The following is a 19,156-nucleotide window of genomic DNA, read 5'->3' as shown; positions in this document are numbered from 1 at the left end:
GCCTAATTTTGTAAATCACGTCACCAAAGTGATATTTATATGGAAAGCAAAAACAAAATTTCAAAAATTTTAAAAATTTGTTTTTGTTTTATATACAAATTCTTAAAACAGAACAAACGCACCAAAATTCAAACGTTGATTTGCCTTTCATAATTTGAAAATTTTGTATATAAAACAAAAACAAATTTTTAAAATTTTTGAAATTTTGTTTTTGCTTTCCATATAAATATCACTTTGGTGACGTGATTTACAAAATTAGGGCCTAAATTTTTTTATATTGTATCAAATTCTTTTGTTGCCACCTGTGCGACAAATTCGCTCTTATGGCGACATTATCCACTTTTTTGACGATATGATGAGCGAGAAGGTCTTGAATGTTATGTGGTAATTTTGATGTATTGCGGTTCCAGTAGTACAAATATGGTCCAAAATTTAAATTCTATGGAGAAGTTTTTTTTAAATTTTTTTTATTCCCTTCACCTTCGTGAGAAGGGTATATATAAGTTTGTCATTCCGTTTATAATTTCTACATTTTTCATTTCCGACCCTATAAAGTTTATATATTCTGGATCCTTATAGATAGCGGAGTCGATTAAGCCATGTCCGTCTGTCTGTTGAAATCAATTTTCTGAAGACCCCAGATATCTTCGGGATCCAAATCTTCAATAATTCTGTCAGACATGCTTTCGAGAATTTTTCTATTTAAAATCAGCAAAATCGGTCCACAAATGGCTGAGATATGAGGAAAAAACCAAGACAACCTCGATTTTTGACCTATTTTTGACCTATATCTGCATTACTAAGACATTAATATAGACAATATGGATATCTAATGATAGATATTTCAAAGACATTTGCAACGACGTATATAAGACCATAGTAAGATGGACCTACAATGGGTCAAAATCGGAAAAAAATATTTTAACCCGAACTTTTTTTTTCACAAAAAAAATTCAAAAAACAAAAATAAATTTTAAATTTAAAAAAAAAAAAATTAAATTTAAAATAACAATCGAAAAAAAAAAATTTTCCAAGAAAGGAAAAAAAAATAACTGGAAAAAAATTAAATTTTGTTTACCTAAAAATATTTAAAATTTTGAAGTATAATTTGGTGAAGGGTATATAAGATTCGGCACAGCCGAATATAGCACTCTTACTTGTTTTTTTTTTAATTGTGAATTTTTTTAGACGTTTCTCCACATAATTTATGATAACTCAAAAAAGGGTTAGTCCGAATTATTAAAACAAAATTTGGAAAGGTTAAGATTTACATAACTTTTAATCCATTTATAAATTTCGTTTTAATCGGCTCAGTAGTTTCGGAGTTATAATAAAAAATTTAAGCAAAAAATATATTTTTTACTTGAAAATAGCAAATTTTTTCGTTTTAAAAAACTCATGAAAAATCCAAAACGGCAGAAATTGTTCAGATTTATTACTTTATCGCAAAGCCACATTAATAGCAACTAAATGAAATATCGATCATAAAAATCGATTATTTCTTTTCGAATTTATTTACAATTAAGTGAATTCGCTCATTTTAACAAAATTTTAGTTTTTTATTTGATATACATAAAATTGAGTAGTTAATGTTCTACTTTTGAATGATTGAATTTTGTAAACATTTTCCCCATGCTATTTACAAATTTTCACATATATATTGCGTTTAAATCGGCTCAGTAGTTTCGGAGTTATAATAACAAATTGAAGCAAAAAATATATTTTTTAGGTGAAAATAATTAATTTTTTTGTTTTAAAAAAATCATGAAAAATCGAAAACGGCAGAAATTGTCAAGATTTATTGCTTTATCGCAAAGCTACATGTAATAAGAACAAAATGAGATATCGATCATAAAAATCGATGGATTCTTTTCGAATTTATACAGAATTAAGTGAATTCGCTCAATTTCAGAAAATTGTATGTACTTACAAGCGTGTACTTTGAGTGTAAATTTTACATGTGTTTTGTTATTTTACTTAGGTAACCATGATGCATCAAATCTTTATAGTGGTTAGTGAAGCCTTCTTTTGCTGTTGTCCTGTGTAATCTTTAGTTTCTAAATCATTTTATGCCAGTGCATGCGCCAATAGTTGTTCAGATAGTTGCCTTCTGCCAAACTTTGCTAGCGACATAAATTAACCCTTTAATGCATATTGTTGCCAATTGTATACATTCAAGTTCCACTTAATTTTAGATAAATATATTATTGATACTAATTCAGAAAAATCAAATGAAGTACGAAAAGTTTCAGCTAACGAAATTCTAAATCAAACTAAAGCTAAATGAAATATCTATATACATATATAAAAATGAAATGCCATGTATGTAATTGCATCACGTGAGAACGGCTGGAGCGATTTGGCTGATTTTTTTTTATTCTATTCGAAATTTTCGGGAGATGGTTTGTAAAGAAAAAAATAAAAAAATTCCGGGTAAAACTCGGAATTTTTTTTTGAGTCCAGTCAACTGTAATAAAAAGCTCCGTAAAGTATGCAGTACAAATTTTTATATTTTATTTGCAAATAAATAAGAACAAGAAGGTGTGGGTTGGAGAAACTTGAAGAACTAACATTAGTAAATGCTACCGGGCGAAGTCGTGCGGGTCAACTAGTAATAAATAAAAATCAACTAAATATTTGATATTCTATAGAAAAATAAAAGTAAAAATCATGCATTTAAGGGTTAAATGTTGATAATACTCTTATGGTAAAATAACTTTAAAGTTGTCTTCTTTAAATTTTGTTTTATGTATATCTATTTCTTCCAGCGACAGGATGAATTTAATCAGAAATTTTATTCATACAAACAAAGAACCCAATTAAATTATATTAATGTCTAGAAGAGTGCGAAGATCTTGAATGTTGTATTCTTTTAAACTCTATCAACTACTGAATAATCGAACAAGTCCAAAAAGTAGTTTATTGTAATTGGTCTAAACTTTAGGCTCTGAAGTAAAAAAAATAGGGTTTAAGCGACAAATATTGTCGACCATGACAACGTTGACGACAATATGGAATTAATCTATTATGTATAATTTTGCAAAACAAATATATAATGAAATTTGTGTCCACAAGGTGAGCGACATTGTGCTCTTTTAGTCGTGCACGATTTTGCAGGCACGTGTTCGCCTATTTTCTATTGATGTCCCCCATTTGTGGATAAGAATTTCCATTGTCTGTCGTTGTCTTAAATAGTTGGCCAATTGGAAATATTAAGGTGTGTGTTTGTAATTTTTCTTGTGCAATGCTGCACAGTGTTTTAGAAACTTTTTATTTGGGAAATAATTCGATAGCTCGAGAACGATTAAAGATCTTAATGAAATTTCACATAGTCCTTGCTGAGGTGTTTTTGAGTTGATTTGTGTTTATATGGTTTCATAATTGGAAATTTTCTAAACCACTGTGCTGTATGTTTTAAGAAATTATAACGAAATTGAAAGTTTTTTCTTTTGAATAATGTTAGATAATGCAGGAGAAGAGTTAAAAAGATTCGACACAAGAGAAAATAGCGCTTTGTGTTATAGTCAAATAATCTTTAGGCAAAAACATAAAGTAAATATTTACATACCAGTTCTCATTTACAAATATATGTATGTAGTAATGCAACATACTGCGCCGTGTAATCTACATGCATTACAGGTATTGTGTAAATTATGCTGCTTGGCTGTTGGCAAGGTAAAAGTAAAGTTACAATACATTAAATAAAAGTTCTTTAACCAAAAAAGTATTTACTACTAGTTATTCAAATAATAATAAAAAAACATGTTAATGAGAAAGTTTTTTTTCAACCTATAAAACAGTAAATGTATCAGCTCTGCTCTATATAAATAAGTTTTCAGTTTTTAATAAAAGCCCCAAAAACCACATGATTTCTGAGTTTTTTTTTTTGTAATTTATTCAATAAATTTCAAGAATTTAAAGAAAATAAATCATTTATATTTGAACTATTTTCTTCTTTTACCCATTAAAGTTAAATACCACAGATGTGTTAAGTTGTTAATTACTGCTGCACGTACTCTTTACCTATATAAACTATTTTTTTAGCCTAAAGCTACATTTATGTAAATGTAGCGTGAAAAGGGAATTATAAATACATTAAAGAATTTTTAACATTTAAATTTAAATAGTTTCCTAGCTAAGTTATGTATTTAAGGTGTTACTTTGAAATGTTAGATGCTCCATTTGAATAATTAAATCAAACTGTTATTTATGTTATTAATAAGTAGTAAGTAAAGTCAATAAAATGTAGGAAAATTTGTTAATAGGTCTCAAGACTTTTGGTCTCTAGTTTTTTCCTGGTTAACATTTAAAAGCATATATATCTACACCATTTCCAATTGAATTTCAGAAAATTCTAAAATTTTAGTAAATTCTGAGATATAATTGTAACATTCTGAAATTCAATTAGAAAATTCTGAAATATAATTGGAAATTGAAAAAAAAATATATCGCTGGCTTAACATGCAAAGGCTCTAAGTCCATATTTTAAAATTGTACAGGAGAGACAAAAACATTCAAACTTTTTTTTTCGTAAATATATTTGAATTCTGTAAACGCAATTTTTTTGGTATTTTTCTTTTTTAAGAAGAATATATGTATAAGATTCGGCACAGACAAATATAGCTCTCCTACTTGTTTTTCACTAATAATTTTAAAAAACTTGAAAAAAAAACAATTTAGAAAAAAAAAATTTGGTAAACAAATTTTTTGAGCCAATGCAAAATGAACTCTTTAAAAAAAATGTCCATTAAAACTAATAAACAAATAAAATTTCATAATTCAATTCAAAAAATCTAAGCACTATACATATTTTTATTAAACAAATACTTTGTATCGCTTTAAAAAAAAACTCTATTAAAATTCCAATTGCATCCCATGGATTTCATGAAATTTCTATTTAATATAAATAAACTAAAAATACTGTTACCGGTTACACATAAAATATGCCATTAAACAAACAATTACAATATACTAGCTATTATTTATGTTTTAATTTATTTTTGTTTTATTTACTATTTATTACAGATATCACCATAAACGTCGTAACGTAATCACCTGAATTACAACAAACCAGAAAACGAACCTCTTTTTAAAGCGGTCTCGCGCGCGCTTGTTCCAAAAAATAAACACAGAAATCTAAACAGCAACGACAAATCAGGCTACAAAAATGGGATCCGATTGTGGTGTTTGGATTGGCAAATATGTGTTGTGCATATTTAATTTTCTATTTTTTGTAAGTATTAAATTTAAAAATTGTTATACAAATTTACTATACTATGTAGTGCTTTTATAATTTAGTTAAACTTTAAAAAAAAACATATGTACATAAATCTGTTGTCTTGAAAAAGTGAAAATTGCATTTGTTTTATTACAAAATCAATAATTCAATTATAATTTTGAAAAAAATGTTTGTCATTTATAAAACGAATATTGGGTTAGAGAAAAATTTTATTCTATTTCCGGACTTTTTAAGAATTACATAAAAAATTATTATAATTCGGCTTATATATTTACTTTATTAAATGTAATCAAGAACTGGAATTATATTTCAAGGTTAAATTGTTTCAGGTTTTAAAGTAAGATTTTCAACTACTTTCCTAAATTATCTGTTTTAACTTTGGAGCAGATCAAGAATTACTCCCTTTTCATAAATATACAGAAATATGATGGAAATCGATTTCGAAAACAAAAAACGATTTGAATACGAAACGAAACGCGAAAAAAATTTTTAACCGGATTTTTTTTTTCAACAAAAATAATTTGTTTGTCATACAATTTTTTTCACTAATAAATTTAAATTTTTTTTTAAAAAAATTAAAAAAAAAATCAAAATTTTTTTTTAAAAAAAAATTTTTAACCCTAATTTTTTTTTTTCAATAAAAAAATTTGTTTGTCATACAATTTTTTTCACTAATAAATTTGTTAGTGAAAAATATTTTATTCAAATTTTTTTTTCAGAATTTATTAGTGAAAAAAATTGTATGACAAACAATTTTTTTTGTGGTTTCTATTTCGAATGATCACTTAGGTATGATAAAGCTTTCCGCAAGACTGCTTTCGCATTTGCTCACAATCGGGTGCATAAAAGGGTACACACATGTGAAGTTTCCATGGCAAAAATCCATGCTCCCTCTTTTGACCTATTCTCCGGATTTAGCCACGAGTGACTATTTCTTGTTTCCAAACCTGAAGAAATGTTTCGTCGGAAAGTGATTCGACTCCAACGATGGAATCGTCTCATAAAAAATCACATCGACGAATCTTATTTTTAGAAGGGATAAAAAATTGGAGAAACATTGCACAAATTGCATAATGCTTTGAGCTTTGAGGAGACTATGTTGGAAAATACAATAATTTTTTATCCAAAAACCTGTGTTTCATTAAAAAATCAAGGAGTTTTTGACCTACCCATCGAAGCATAGAATCGCGATGTGGAAAATTGTGTTTCCCAAAAGTAATTCTCAGTGCGTATTTCTTAAAAATTCATTATTAAATCAGTTGTGGAATTTAAATTAAAATTAACCTCCAAATTAACTGCTCTTTATAAATTTTGGATTTTTTGTTTCAAATTTTTTGCTTTTATTTTGAAACATCAGCGATGAACTTTTCCCATCTTTCTGACAACATATGGATTCCGAGCCAAAAGAACTGCTCATCTTTTGAGGCCAAGAACGAATCAAGTCAATATCGGATACTATGTTTCAAAGTGCAGCGTATCTCAGAGAAAGCGATCTGCATCGATCGAAAGAAATAGTAGTCGAACGAGGCACGATCTGGACTATAAAGCGGATGAGGCAAAACTTCCCAGCCACTTCTTTCTAAATACTTTTAACAGGTATGTGGCCGAGTGTTGTCATGATAGAATATTACAGTTTCATGACTGGCCGCGTATACAGGACGTTTTTTCGTCCAATGTTCGCGTTAAACGAATCAGTTGCGTTCGGTACAAGTTCCCTGTGATGGTCTGGCCAGATTTCAGTAGCTCATAATAGATAGGATCATTTTGCTCCCACCAAATACAGAGAATTACATTAGCGCCATTGATATTTTGCTTTGGTGTCGATTCGGCTGGTTTTCTTTGACATCATATCCTACATTCAAAATCGTCTTTCACGGTCTTTCGACTTCAATTCGTATGGTACCCAGTTTCCCTGTTTTTGGATGAAACCTACTTCTCGCAAACAAATTTAAATTTGCTGCTTGAATAGCTTCCAATGGTTTTGCAAGCACTTGTTGAGTTTGACAACAATCTTCATAGAGTAATACCACCAATTCTTGGCCTTCATACTTTTTTGGCTGGCCTGGTCGATCATTGCCTTCCGTGTCAAAATAACCACTTCTGAACCGCACAAACCTCTCTCGCACTTTGAAACCAATGGAACACATTCACCATAAGTTTTGGTGAGCTCCAGCTGCACTTTTTCTCAAATTAAAGAAGTAAAGCAAAACTTCCCGCATATGACGCTTTGTTGGTGCAAAATTCGAAGCAAAAAAACGTTGTTTTTACACTATAATGTTCCATAACTAAGTGAGAATAAATGATAGATATGTACTAGGGTATTCAATTAATCGAGCTTCTGATTTAATCGGTTAATCGAGCAAATAATTAATCGGGGTTTAGATTTATTCGGTTAATAATCGGTTAATTTAAAATTATTCGATTAACCGACTAATTTCTATTTTAATTTTAAATTGAAAATTCAACAACGAATTTTGTGTACAAATACATAAAAAACAAACAAAACATAACAATTCAACCAAAAAATAATAGCAAATATGGTATTTGCGATCCTTTTTGTATACCCATGTGAGTTTTGTTAGGGTTTTATTGAAATCTTCTGAAATAATCTTTAAAAAAACAATATTTAAATGTTTTCCTTTTAGACTATTTTTTTCTTTAGATTTAATAAAACTTGACTTTGAAAAAACTCTCTCGCTGAGCAATCGCAATCATGAATATCAAAGAATATCCAATATCTCAGTTCTTTTTTTTAGTTATACCATTGGAGTCCTTTTTGGATTGTTTCAGATATTGAATACTTTTAATAGTTTCGTTAAGTTCTGATAAAAAAAACTCTTTTCCAAAAAAATTTTGTCCATACATGTAAATACAAACAAAGTTTCAAATACATGTAAATTAAATATGTCAGTTTTTATACTCACTAAATATGTTTCTTGAATGTTCGAAAAAATATGTAATTTTAATTTGAAATTTGTTTTTTAATTGAAACGGAAAAATAAATACAAAAAAATATGTATGTTAAAGTGCAAAAAAAAGGAATTTCGGTTAATCGGTTAATCGACACAAATTAATCGGTTTATTTGTTATTTGAAAATTGGCAATTTTAAATTATTCGAACAGTTAACCGTCCAAAATTAATCGGTTAACCGATTAACGGTTAATCGATTGAATACCCTAATATGTACCCTTCAAAATGACATATAAGTTATTAAAAGCAATAACCGTGATCAAAAGTTACGTCATCTATTTAAAATCCCGCATTTTTAAGTCATGTACCCAATAGTGAATATATTAAAGTTAAAAACTCCTGATTATATATTTAAAGAAATTACTTTATTTTTAACCCAATATCCTCCTAACGTTTTTGCCATATAAAGTTCATTAACTTAATTTTAAGTTTTTTTTATACAAAAAAAAAATAAAAATGATACTACTATTTTGTTGTTTAACATTTTGTTTTATTCATGTAAAACTATTTCATTTAATGTGCATGTTATTTAATTTATATTTTTTATTTTTATTGACAGATCCTTGGCACGATAGTTTTGGGCACCGGTATATGGCTGGCCGTTGATAAGGCCTCTTTAATAGCTTTATTGAAAATGGTCGAAAGTGAAAATATTAATGTAAGTATTAATATTAATAATTATTTATTTATATATTTTATATATTATGTGTATTTCGTTCGGTTTCTATTATTAAATATGAATTTCTATTTTGTGCTCCTTTTACTGACATTGATTGTATTATAGCCAGTTGAAAAGTGTTTCCCTTTTTGTTGATTGCTTCTTGACTTGTCTGTCGTTTATTAATTGAAGATACTTTTTGGTTTTCATATGTGAGTGTAAGTTTTGATGGCGTGTTTCTAATTTAATTTTCATATTAATCTTGATTAGATTTTTTAAGTGGTAATTATCCATGAAATCAAATATTCTTCATACATATGTCTGTCGACTATTTCGTCTATTGACATAGTCACTCTGTAACTATTGTTCGTCTGTGTATGACGAATATTTTTGGGGTTAAATTTGGTTATACATTGACAAAATGACACTCCTTTTCTTTAGGCAGGTTGTTGTACATCTGGTTCGATAGAAATAAATCTTGTGTTTTTTGTGGATTAGTAATAAAATATTTACGATTTTTTTATTTAATTGTATCGTAATACATACATAAATATATAAAATATGCACCTTTTATGACCAGGATGATGTATATCTATTCGAATCTATAAATACAATGTGATGTAAATGTTGCATCAAAGAGGTGTATCATTTAAATGTCTGCAATTGATGACAAGTATCTCACCCAACATTGGCAAATCATGTCGTGCTGTTCATACATTTCTCGACAATATCGAAAATAATTAAAGTCAATTGTAGCCTATTTGTAAAGTCTTCTGATTACCGAAAAATCTAATCCATCAGTCTGGAATTCCCTCAGATTCGTCTTTGCATCAGTTTGCAGATACAGATTTTTAATGCGTTTAAGTTATTTAACTAAAATGACGTAATATAAGCTTTATTTTACAGTTCTTCTCCAATTTTTAAAATTTAGTTTTCTCGTTTTGAATCATAATAATTTTATTATGGCACTGGTTACATTATTATAATGAAGAATGAAATTAGGTTAGGTATAATTGGCTGACGCCCAAAGCAAAGCTCACTTGGATCGACATATACTTCCCAATATGATCGCAATATTCATCCTAAGTTTTGCTTGTCTGCAGATAAATTCTAATTCTAATTAAACTTATCCACTGCTACCGATATTACTTCCTAACACTCTCTAGCTCTGGAGCCTTATTGCAAAATTTATAAAACTAATAGTTACTGATCTGCAGAAATTTTTCTCCAACAAAGAGACATATGAATCGGTAGAAATACAGATATTTTCATGAATCCTATATTATTTTGGCATTTTTCAACTTGAAATATTGACTATTATTCAGAACACAGTGAGGCGGAATCAATTTTTTTGGAAATAAATTTCGCACTTCTAAACGGCTTGAGTAAGTTTAAGTTATTAAAATAGGCTCTACAAATGCATCGGGGCACTGTGGTTCCAAATCAAAATCTAGGTGGACAAAATCAGTTGCCGCTCTTTTTATATATAATTGGTGTCTCCGATTCCAAAAAAAATGTTTAAAAGATCAATATAAATAATATTTCTAAAAATTCCATTCCATAAAAATTAAAAAAAAGTATTTCAGCGGGTGCTGGCGGCTACAATAAAAAAAATATCAATATATTTAAGACCCAAGTTTAAAGGACTATAACAGGAAAATGGAGAGGCCCATAAATATAAGATATACACTTAATAAAAGCCTATATCAATGTTTATCTATGTTTTGAAGTATGAATTTCTATATGATAAAACAATTGAGATATATGTAATTTAGTAAAGCAGTAAAATATTAAAAAAAAATAACGAAAATATGATTAAACGTTTTTTGAACTTCTGGCTCTTCTATCGAGAAAACGAAATGTCCAATTGAAAAACCCATTTGTATTGGAGGAGAACAGATTGTCAGCTTCCGAAAAAACTTCGTTTTTCCAAATTCTAGATTCTAGACTTTGATTTGGAACCACAATGCGGGGCAGTGCTATGGTGGCTCAAATTAGGGTACCTTCGACATGTAAAATTTTTAAATATTTTTGGAAAGCGCTCAGCTATTTATAATTTCCGAGTTATAGGCATTTCAAAATTGAAATTTTAAAATTTTGGCATATCTTGGTCCGTATTTTTAAAAATATAGGTCGTACTTTTGGAACGAATGGATTTGAATTTTTTTTTTGTTAGTTAGACAACTAAATTACGAATAACCTTCAAAAGATGTCAGTGCAATATCAATTATGCATCCAAAATAAACGATTTTTGCTGTTTTTTGGACGAAAATATGACTTAACTCTCTAATCCGCAAACTTTAAAAATCTAAAAAAAAATTTTCGAATATTTTTTTTTAGTGTAACTCAGAACAGCCATCATAAACTCAGGGCATTGTTGCCGGTTTAGATTTAAAAACAATAATTATGAAAAGAACTAATAAAAAATATTTTGAAAAGGTCGGGCCCCAAAAAGTTAGTAAAACTTTGATTTAAAAAAAAATTACACAAAATTTCACGTGCTAAAATTATGACAACACTCACAAAACAGCTGACAGAACAAAAACTAAAATTCAGAATGCATTTCGACCTGCGAGGAAAATGTTAACAAATCTGTAACTAAAGTCACACTTAAATTTAAAAAAAAATATATAATTACTTTTTGAGATAATTCGTGTTTTTTAATGCATGCCTTGAGGCACTCTTGCTGGTTAAAGGGTTAAAAGCAAAGTTCCTTTAAGAACATAACTTTATGTTTTTCTGTAAGGTATCTTTACGGAGAACCTTTTGGTATACAAATCATATCCTATTTTTCGAATATGTCGCCCCTACGCACTTCGGAATTTGACCTATTTTTTTTATCAAAATTTCTACTTTGGGCCACATTTTCTAAAAACCAAAAGCTGGAATAAGAAAACGGAAAGAGGCATTAGAAACATTTTCCCAGCCACGAGGGAAATGTGTGGAAAAATACCATTTTTGGGATTTTCGCTCTAATTTTTTGGAATTGCGGGATGCATTTTGACAAGATTTTTTACACTTTGTTATTTAAAAAACATTTAAAAAACGTTGAAAATTTCATGGAGTTTTGTTAATAAATAAAGATTTTATTACATATTACATATTTATTGAGTTTATAAAACTAAAACTTATATCAAAATTTTAATAGGATGCAAATATAACGAAAAATGTTATCCACATTTATTCCGAACTAATTCTTTTTTGTTTAGATATGTTAATTTTGCGTCTGCCTCACTGTGCAGTATCATACCTAAACAGGAACGGATCCATATTTATTTTTTACTTTTTTATATAAAAACTTTTCGGCTTTTGGGGGGATTCCTATTTCACCCCCTCTGGATCCGCGCCTGTACCTAAATATTGTAAAATTATTTACAAAGTGAGTTCAAATCTTTGGTTTTATTGAAAAGAAGTTCTGGCTAAATTAAACAACAAAAAGTTCTTAAGATTGTCTTGCTAGGTCTTAGAGAATGAGGAATGTCGAAAACTCACTCTAAAGTTTTTTGCGATTTTGATCTTGATGATGAAGTGCATGACTTTGGGCAAAACTGGGAGACACGGGAATTTTTTTTTTGGTCTTTTATAACGTAGTGGTTTCCGTATATGGTTATATTTCCATGACTCAAAAAGTGATATCAATTGGCCACATTGGAGTTTTGATTTGATGCCACAAATCATCCAACAATTGGTGAATTTTGGTTGACGATAAACGTTGAGCTAGCTCATATTACTTGTGTTCGCGTACTTGATAATTTGTAATAATTTGTACAAATTATCACTGGAAGTTACGGGATTCCGTTCCGTAGAGAACATGATATTTTTTTAAAAAAATTGTGTTTAAACATGTGTAAACAGAACTAAAAAGTTGAAAATTAATACAATATACAAGTTTTGCAAAGAAAAGAAGTAAAATAACAGAAAACAAACGTTTTAAATTGATTTATAATAAAATACAACTTATTTTTACAATTTTTTGTTCGTGTACTTTTTTGGATATTTTTTTAGATTGAGAGTAAATGTATTTTACGCTCTAAATTAAAGTTACTGGATATTGAAAAAGATGTTTTCTAACTTTTGTCATATTTTTGGAAGAATTGCAATAAAACAAACCAGATATTAAGAAATTCTAATAGGTTCTGAAAAATAACTTATCTGCAAACTCTTTTTATGCATTAGTTATGAAAGAAAAACGTTCATATAAAGCTTCTACCATGACTAAATTGGTAAATGCAAAATGTATGCGTTATTGTGTATATGATTGTAATAACTACGTACTCGTATTGTAGGAGTTGACAAGACATTTACATATTAGTTACTACACGTTGGTTATTGGAATAACAAATTTATCATATAAAAATAAAAATATTTTAAATACAAAAGACAAATAAGTTAATATCGAAGGCAATTTGTGCAAGTACTCGTCTGTATAAATATGTGCATTTAATTGACAACACCCTCGTAAAACCAGCATAATGATTGTTGTGGCAACATGTTTACATGTTTTTTTTTTTTTGCAAAATTTCTTTCTTCGTTTTGAGCAAAAAGCCAATACAGTTTATTGGCATTTTCTAGTTTTTTAAAAAAAAAAAAAATAGAAAAAACTGAAACATGTAATGCAAAAGTTTTCCAAAGCATTTAAATGCAGTTGGTCAGTTTTTTCTTTGTCAACACTAAGGAAAACATGAGTAGGAAAGGAATAATTTTAGATTTATTGCAAGACAAGCAGAGCTGTAAAAGAATGATTACAGCTCTACCATGTCCGTCTGTCTGTTTGTATGTTGAAAACAACTTTCCGTAGCCCCCAAATAACTCACAAACATGATTGTTACATCAATATATCGGGAAAAATCGGCCCACAAATGGCTGAGATATAAAAAATTTAAAAAAAAAATTTTAAAATTTGGAAAATAATTCTTAAAATTAAAAAAAATTTGGAAAATAATTCTTACCAAAAAATTTAAAAAGAATATGAAAAAAAAAATTTTTTAAAAAATTTATTTTACCTAAAAATATTAAAAATTTTTATTTTAAAGTATAATATGGTGAAGGCTATATAAGATTTGGCACAGCCGAATATAACTCTCTTACTTGTTTCTAACTAATTTAATTTAATGAAATCATCGATGAATTCATACAAATTAGAATTCAATTCTTAATCCATTTAATAATTTCAATTCACCCTAATTTGAGTTCAATTCATATATTTCTCGCAAATTATTTTAAATTCATGATGAATTGAAAATCAAATACAAATCATTCACTTACAGCTCTGCAGACAAGTAATAATGAAAACGATATTAATCTAAACTCTGGAACTTTTTCATAGAAACTTTATTCACTTTTTGCCGAGTATGCGTAGGCCAGCAAGTTGTTTTCCAAAAACTATTGTTGTACAACAAGCATAAATAGTCGCCTAAACACTTAATCAATTACAGACATTCATTTCATCCATTCCATAATAATAATATGGACATGTTAGACAAATGCAAAATGAACAATATTGCTTCGATGGTCTGCCTGCTGCTGGTTACTTGGTCAGTCGTTTGGTTGATATTAGCAGTTTGAAGTTGTAAAACTGAAATCCTACAACTACAACTTTTATATGTAAACTTTACAACCAGACAATGTTGTAAATGAAGTTTAAACATTTTTGAACAGAAAAAAAAATTAAGTCAATGAACTTACAATAAATAAATAAATAATTAGATATTGCATCAAAAAAAAAGTAAATGGAAAAAATGCATGCAATTTAAAATTTGCTTTTAAATTGTTTTACTTTTTCACCTAAATATATACATATATTCCAAAGCTTGAATAAAAAATATAAAATAACCTTAATTGAAAGGGCTAATATTTCATCAAAACAATTATTTACAATTAAAATTATACAAATAAAGTAGAGTTTCGTGTTCGGTTTTAACCGAAACCCCGGTTTTTCATGGCTTAAAGTCGAAATCGAAAATCGACAATTATTCTTCGTCCAGGCCAACCGGTCCATATTGTTAAGGACCGGTTGGTCTGGCGAGATTTCCAACTAGCTATTTGCATGTATATATCAGAGAGGTCCCAACCCTCTCACCAGCCTCGTATCCGAAAAGTAAATCTACACTGAACAAAACTAACACAATACTGACAAACTATAAACTAATTTCAATTTAGAAATTTAGAACTGAAAAACAAGAAGATTTTATTATAACTAGCATATCCCGATGCACTTCGCTACCCCTACCCTTAAATATATATGAATGGATTTCTGATAAAACCTAACTACGTACAATGGTATGAAAATAACACAAAATATTGAAAATCTCTCAATTACAGTTCACTTAATATTCGTAAATAACTAACTAATTTGGTATGGGAGATAACTCCACCATTCTGACCCCACCCATTTTTAAACCTTTTATGTAAATATCAAGCTTTACTTTAACTTTGCTTTATAAGGGAGGGGTCATTCCTACTAAGCCGATCATGCTTAGCTAAACTTCGAACAGGGATTAGGAATAAAATCGTTTTTAGAAAACCTCCGTAGAATGGTAATAAATTGATTCATACAGAGATTAAATACTTTTAGAATTATAGTTCTCCAGATGTTCAAAATTAATTATTTACTTTGTGCCACGTAAAAGGGGTCTAAATAAATCGACTTGCTCTGTTCATTTACTTTCCCAGTAAATACTTGCAACGAGAGAATAAAATCAAAATTTACAAAATTACTCTCTTAAATTCTCAAAAATAGTAAAAAGCATGATAAAAATATAGAAGGTAGTTTCAATCAAAATTTTTTTTTTCAAATAAGGTTTTTTGAAGTTTCCTTATTTTGTGAGCATTATAAAAAGCGTTGCCACATTCCTAAAAATGATTTTTATTTTAGAGAAATTTTTTACAAAAAATGTGTAATTTATAATTTAGTATTTAAATAAAAATGTATTAAGTATGTTGTGTTGGAAGTTAATGATTCAATTCCTAACATTCGCTATATAATTTGGGCTACCTGAAGAAGAATTTTCATTAAATTTAAAAAAAATTTAATTTAAACGTTCCAAAAGGCTTAAAAACTGGTGTTCGGTTTGTATAATCCACCCTCTGACAAGTTTTATATACATCCAGCCACTGTTGTCGTTTGTTAGGTAATGTAGGGACTTTATAAAAATTTACATTTGAATTTTTGTAAAAATATTTGGTATTTTCGCAGTTGGGGAAAATGCAACTCATATTTGTTAAATCTTAAAATAATGTTCACAAATTAGCTTTGAAATATTTGAAAATGAAAATCTTACCTTTGATCCAAATTTGATAGTAAATATTTTTTTTTAATATTCTTCAAATTAATGAAAATTATGTATTAATTTTTTCACAAACTTCAAAGAATATATGGGAAAATTTTTAATTAATATGGTATTACTATTTTAACGAAAACGTCAAAATCCTTAAGCATGTCAGACGTAGAATTTTAAAAAATAAAGAGAGAATGAAACTACCTTCTATTTTTCTACTATGGTAAAAAGTAAATGAACGCTTTTCCAATAACAATTGTTTTATACACACAATTTTCTTATTTTATTCCTTTTAAAATGTATAAATACTCACATTTTCTTCAATTTTATTGAAAATTCTTTTGTTTTGACATTTTTTCTCCACAAAAATAAAATTTTAAATAAATAAACAATAACACAAAGCATATAAAATATAAGCTGCTAACTATTACGAGTTCAAAATAGAACTTGTAATAGTTTGCAACGAGAGAACACTCTCTAAAATTTATACGCTCTTGATTTTTTCTCTACTTGCAAGTTTTTGAGTCAATGAACGCTTTTTCAATTAAAAATTGTTACTAACTAGTAACAACTTTTAGTTATTGAACATAGCTATTATGATAATAATTTTGTAATAAAATCAATAACGAAATTACGTTAAGTTCATTCTCAGTGGGAAAAACTTCGCAATCCCGACCATTTTCAGCCAATCTATGTAAAATGGTAAGATATTTATGCGGACAAAGTTTGAAGAACCTTGCAATTATTACTATGTGACTCACCTTGATCGATTATGATCGATCAATTTGGATGGATGCCTAACATTGATTAACAGGATTTTAGATCCTCATTATTCTAATTGGTTACTAACATTTAATAAACTGTAAATACGATTTTCATATTTTAAAACAAATAACTGAGACACATCAGTGATTTATAGAAGTATATGAAAAAATATTCATAATTCAGTGAGCGGTTTTCAATTTATTCCGTTTTTGGGAAACTCTAAAATAAACAATACCTTATAGGATTTTGCAGAAAAAACTTCGTTCAAAATTATATTTGTAACATAATCAATTTTTGATTATTTAGTTTGTGTTATTAAATTTTAAATTGTTCGATACTCACTACAACCATTAAAGACCACACCTATTACGATGTTTAAATGTCAGATTTGACGTATCAATGCTGTAGAAAATATAACCATTTTTCCGCTTTCATACATTTAATACCTTTTTCTTTATTTAAAATTTATATTCTATCAAGGTTATTGTCATAATTACTAAAATTTTTATACCACACGTAACCAACTTTATGTGAAAGTGTTAAAATAATAAACGGTTCTGTAGGGCATTCAAAAAATATATTAAACAAAATTTCAGATTACTTGTAATACGAAACTTTTGTGTATTATTCCTTTTTCATTTTCTTTACACATTCATTAAGGTACGAGTATTTAATATCTCTAAAAAAAAATGAAAATAAGAAAATAAAATCAAAGAAAAAAAATATAAAAAGAAAATAATGCTACTAGAGCAGTGATTCACAAACTTTTTTATACTAAGCCAGTAAAATCTTTTACATTTTTTAAGCCATTTATGAAAAAAAATTAATTTAGTTTGTCTTTTCGTTGTAATTTCTACATTTTTAATTTGCGACACCACAAAGAATATATTATTCTGGATCGTTATAGATAGCGGAATCGATAAAGCCATGTCCACCTGTCCATCTGTATGTTGAAATCAACTTTCCGTAGACCCGAAATAACTTACATGATTTATACATCAGTATATCCGTTATAGATCCGCTTCGGTTACTATTTAAATAAGAGAAAATCGACCCACAAATGGCTGATAAACCAGAACAACCTCGATTTTAGACCTATAGACAATACGGATATTTAATAATAGACATTTCAAAAACCTATCCATCGACTTTTATAACGCCATTGTAAGTCGGACCTACAATAGGTCAAAATCGGGAAAAATATTTTTTAAACCAAATTTTTTTACCAAAAAAAATTTTTTTCACTAAAAAAAATTTCTCCTAAAAATATTTTAAATTTGTATTTTAAAGTTTAGTGAATGATATATAAGATGCGGCACATCCAAATATAGCTCTCTTACTAGTTCTTTCCAAAATTTTTAAATTTCTAAAGTAATAGATTTGAATTAGAGAAAAATTTTATCATTCAATAAATTATGTAATGGATTTTAATTAAAGAAAACTGCAATGATTCCATAAGGAATTAATTCTATAAATAATGAATTATCAAATGCATGAATTCAATACGTTTGAATTAATTCGTAATGAATTCTTTAATGGAATGGTTAAGAAACAAAATTTAATTTGACTTAAAAATTAATTCTTTCGAATCTTTGCCTGAAATGTACATCTTTTAAAGAACATAGGAGTGCCCCTGTGGGTTACGGGTTCGATTCCCGCCAGAGACTCTGGTCTGTTTGTACTTCAATGGACTTATAGTCTTCGTTACACTGCTCGGTAAATTAAGTTAGAATGTAATTTGTAATTGTATTGCAATAAAATATAAATAAATAAAGTACATAGTTCTGGGAATAGTAGCTGAAACTCTTTGTTTAGTAACTTAAAAGTCGGGTTCATGGAAATATCAGACTTGACACTTACAAACCTACTTCCAAGTAAGAACTCACAAAACAGAACAACCTGGAATTCAACGTATATCTAAAGGTTGGGTAACACATGGCAAATATTTGCTCAAAAAAGCGTAACCACTTTTTTTAGCACAAATTTGTTTGACTTGTTTACTCTTACAAGTGTTTTGTAAGATCAAACAGCATAAAATAAAATAAAACTAAATTTTTTGTTTTGAATCATCCTAAGTAAAATAAGTTTTTCAAATAAATAAACGAATTCAAATGTATTTAATTTAGTGGTTACGTCTTTTTCGTCAAATATTTGTTATGTGTGACCCTACCTTAAGTAAGATTCTGTTGAATCTGAACAAAGCTCTTCAACGTGTGAAAGCTCGCCTTGAAATCAGAGCTTTGAAT

At 28.1% G+C, this 19,156-nt stretch overlaps 1 protein-coding gene across 1 annotated transcript in view; it reads left to right on the top strand.

The window, feature by feature from the left end:
* The window catches only part of Tsp66E (Tetraspanin 66E), a 90,198-nt gene that overhangs the window by 52,865 nt on the left and 18,177 nt on the right, over positions 1-19,156 (top strand). Inside the window, exons 2-3 of the mRNA XM_065503700.1 lie at positions 5,026-5,233; positions 8,770-8,868. Of these exons, the coding sequence (XP_065359772.1) occupies positions 5,168-5,233; positions 8,770-8,868 (165 nt within the window). The 5' untranslated portion in view covers positions 5,026-5,167. The remainder of the gene's footprint in view (positions 1-5,025; positions 5,234-8,769; positions 8,869-19,156) is intronic.

This window comes from Calliphora vicina, chromosome 3 (assembly GCF_958450345.1).
Source record: "Calliphora vicina chromosome 3, idCalVici1.1, whole genome shotgun sequence".
NCBI classification, from domain to species: domain Eukaryota; kingdom Metazoa; phylum Arthropoda; class Insecta; order Diptera; family Calliphoridae; genus Calliphora; species Calliphora vicina.
The sequence above is the reverse complement of the archived record's forward strand: the minus strand, read 5'-3'. Positions and strand labels throughout refer to the sequence as shown.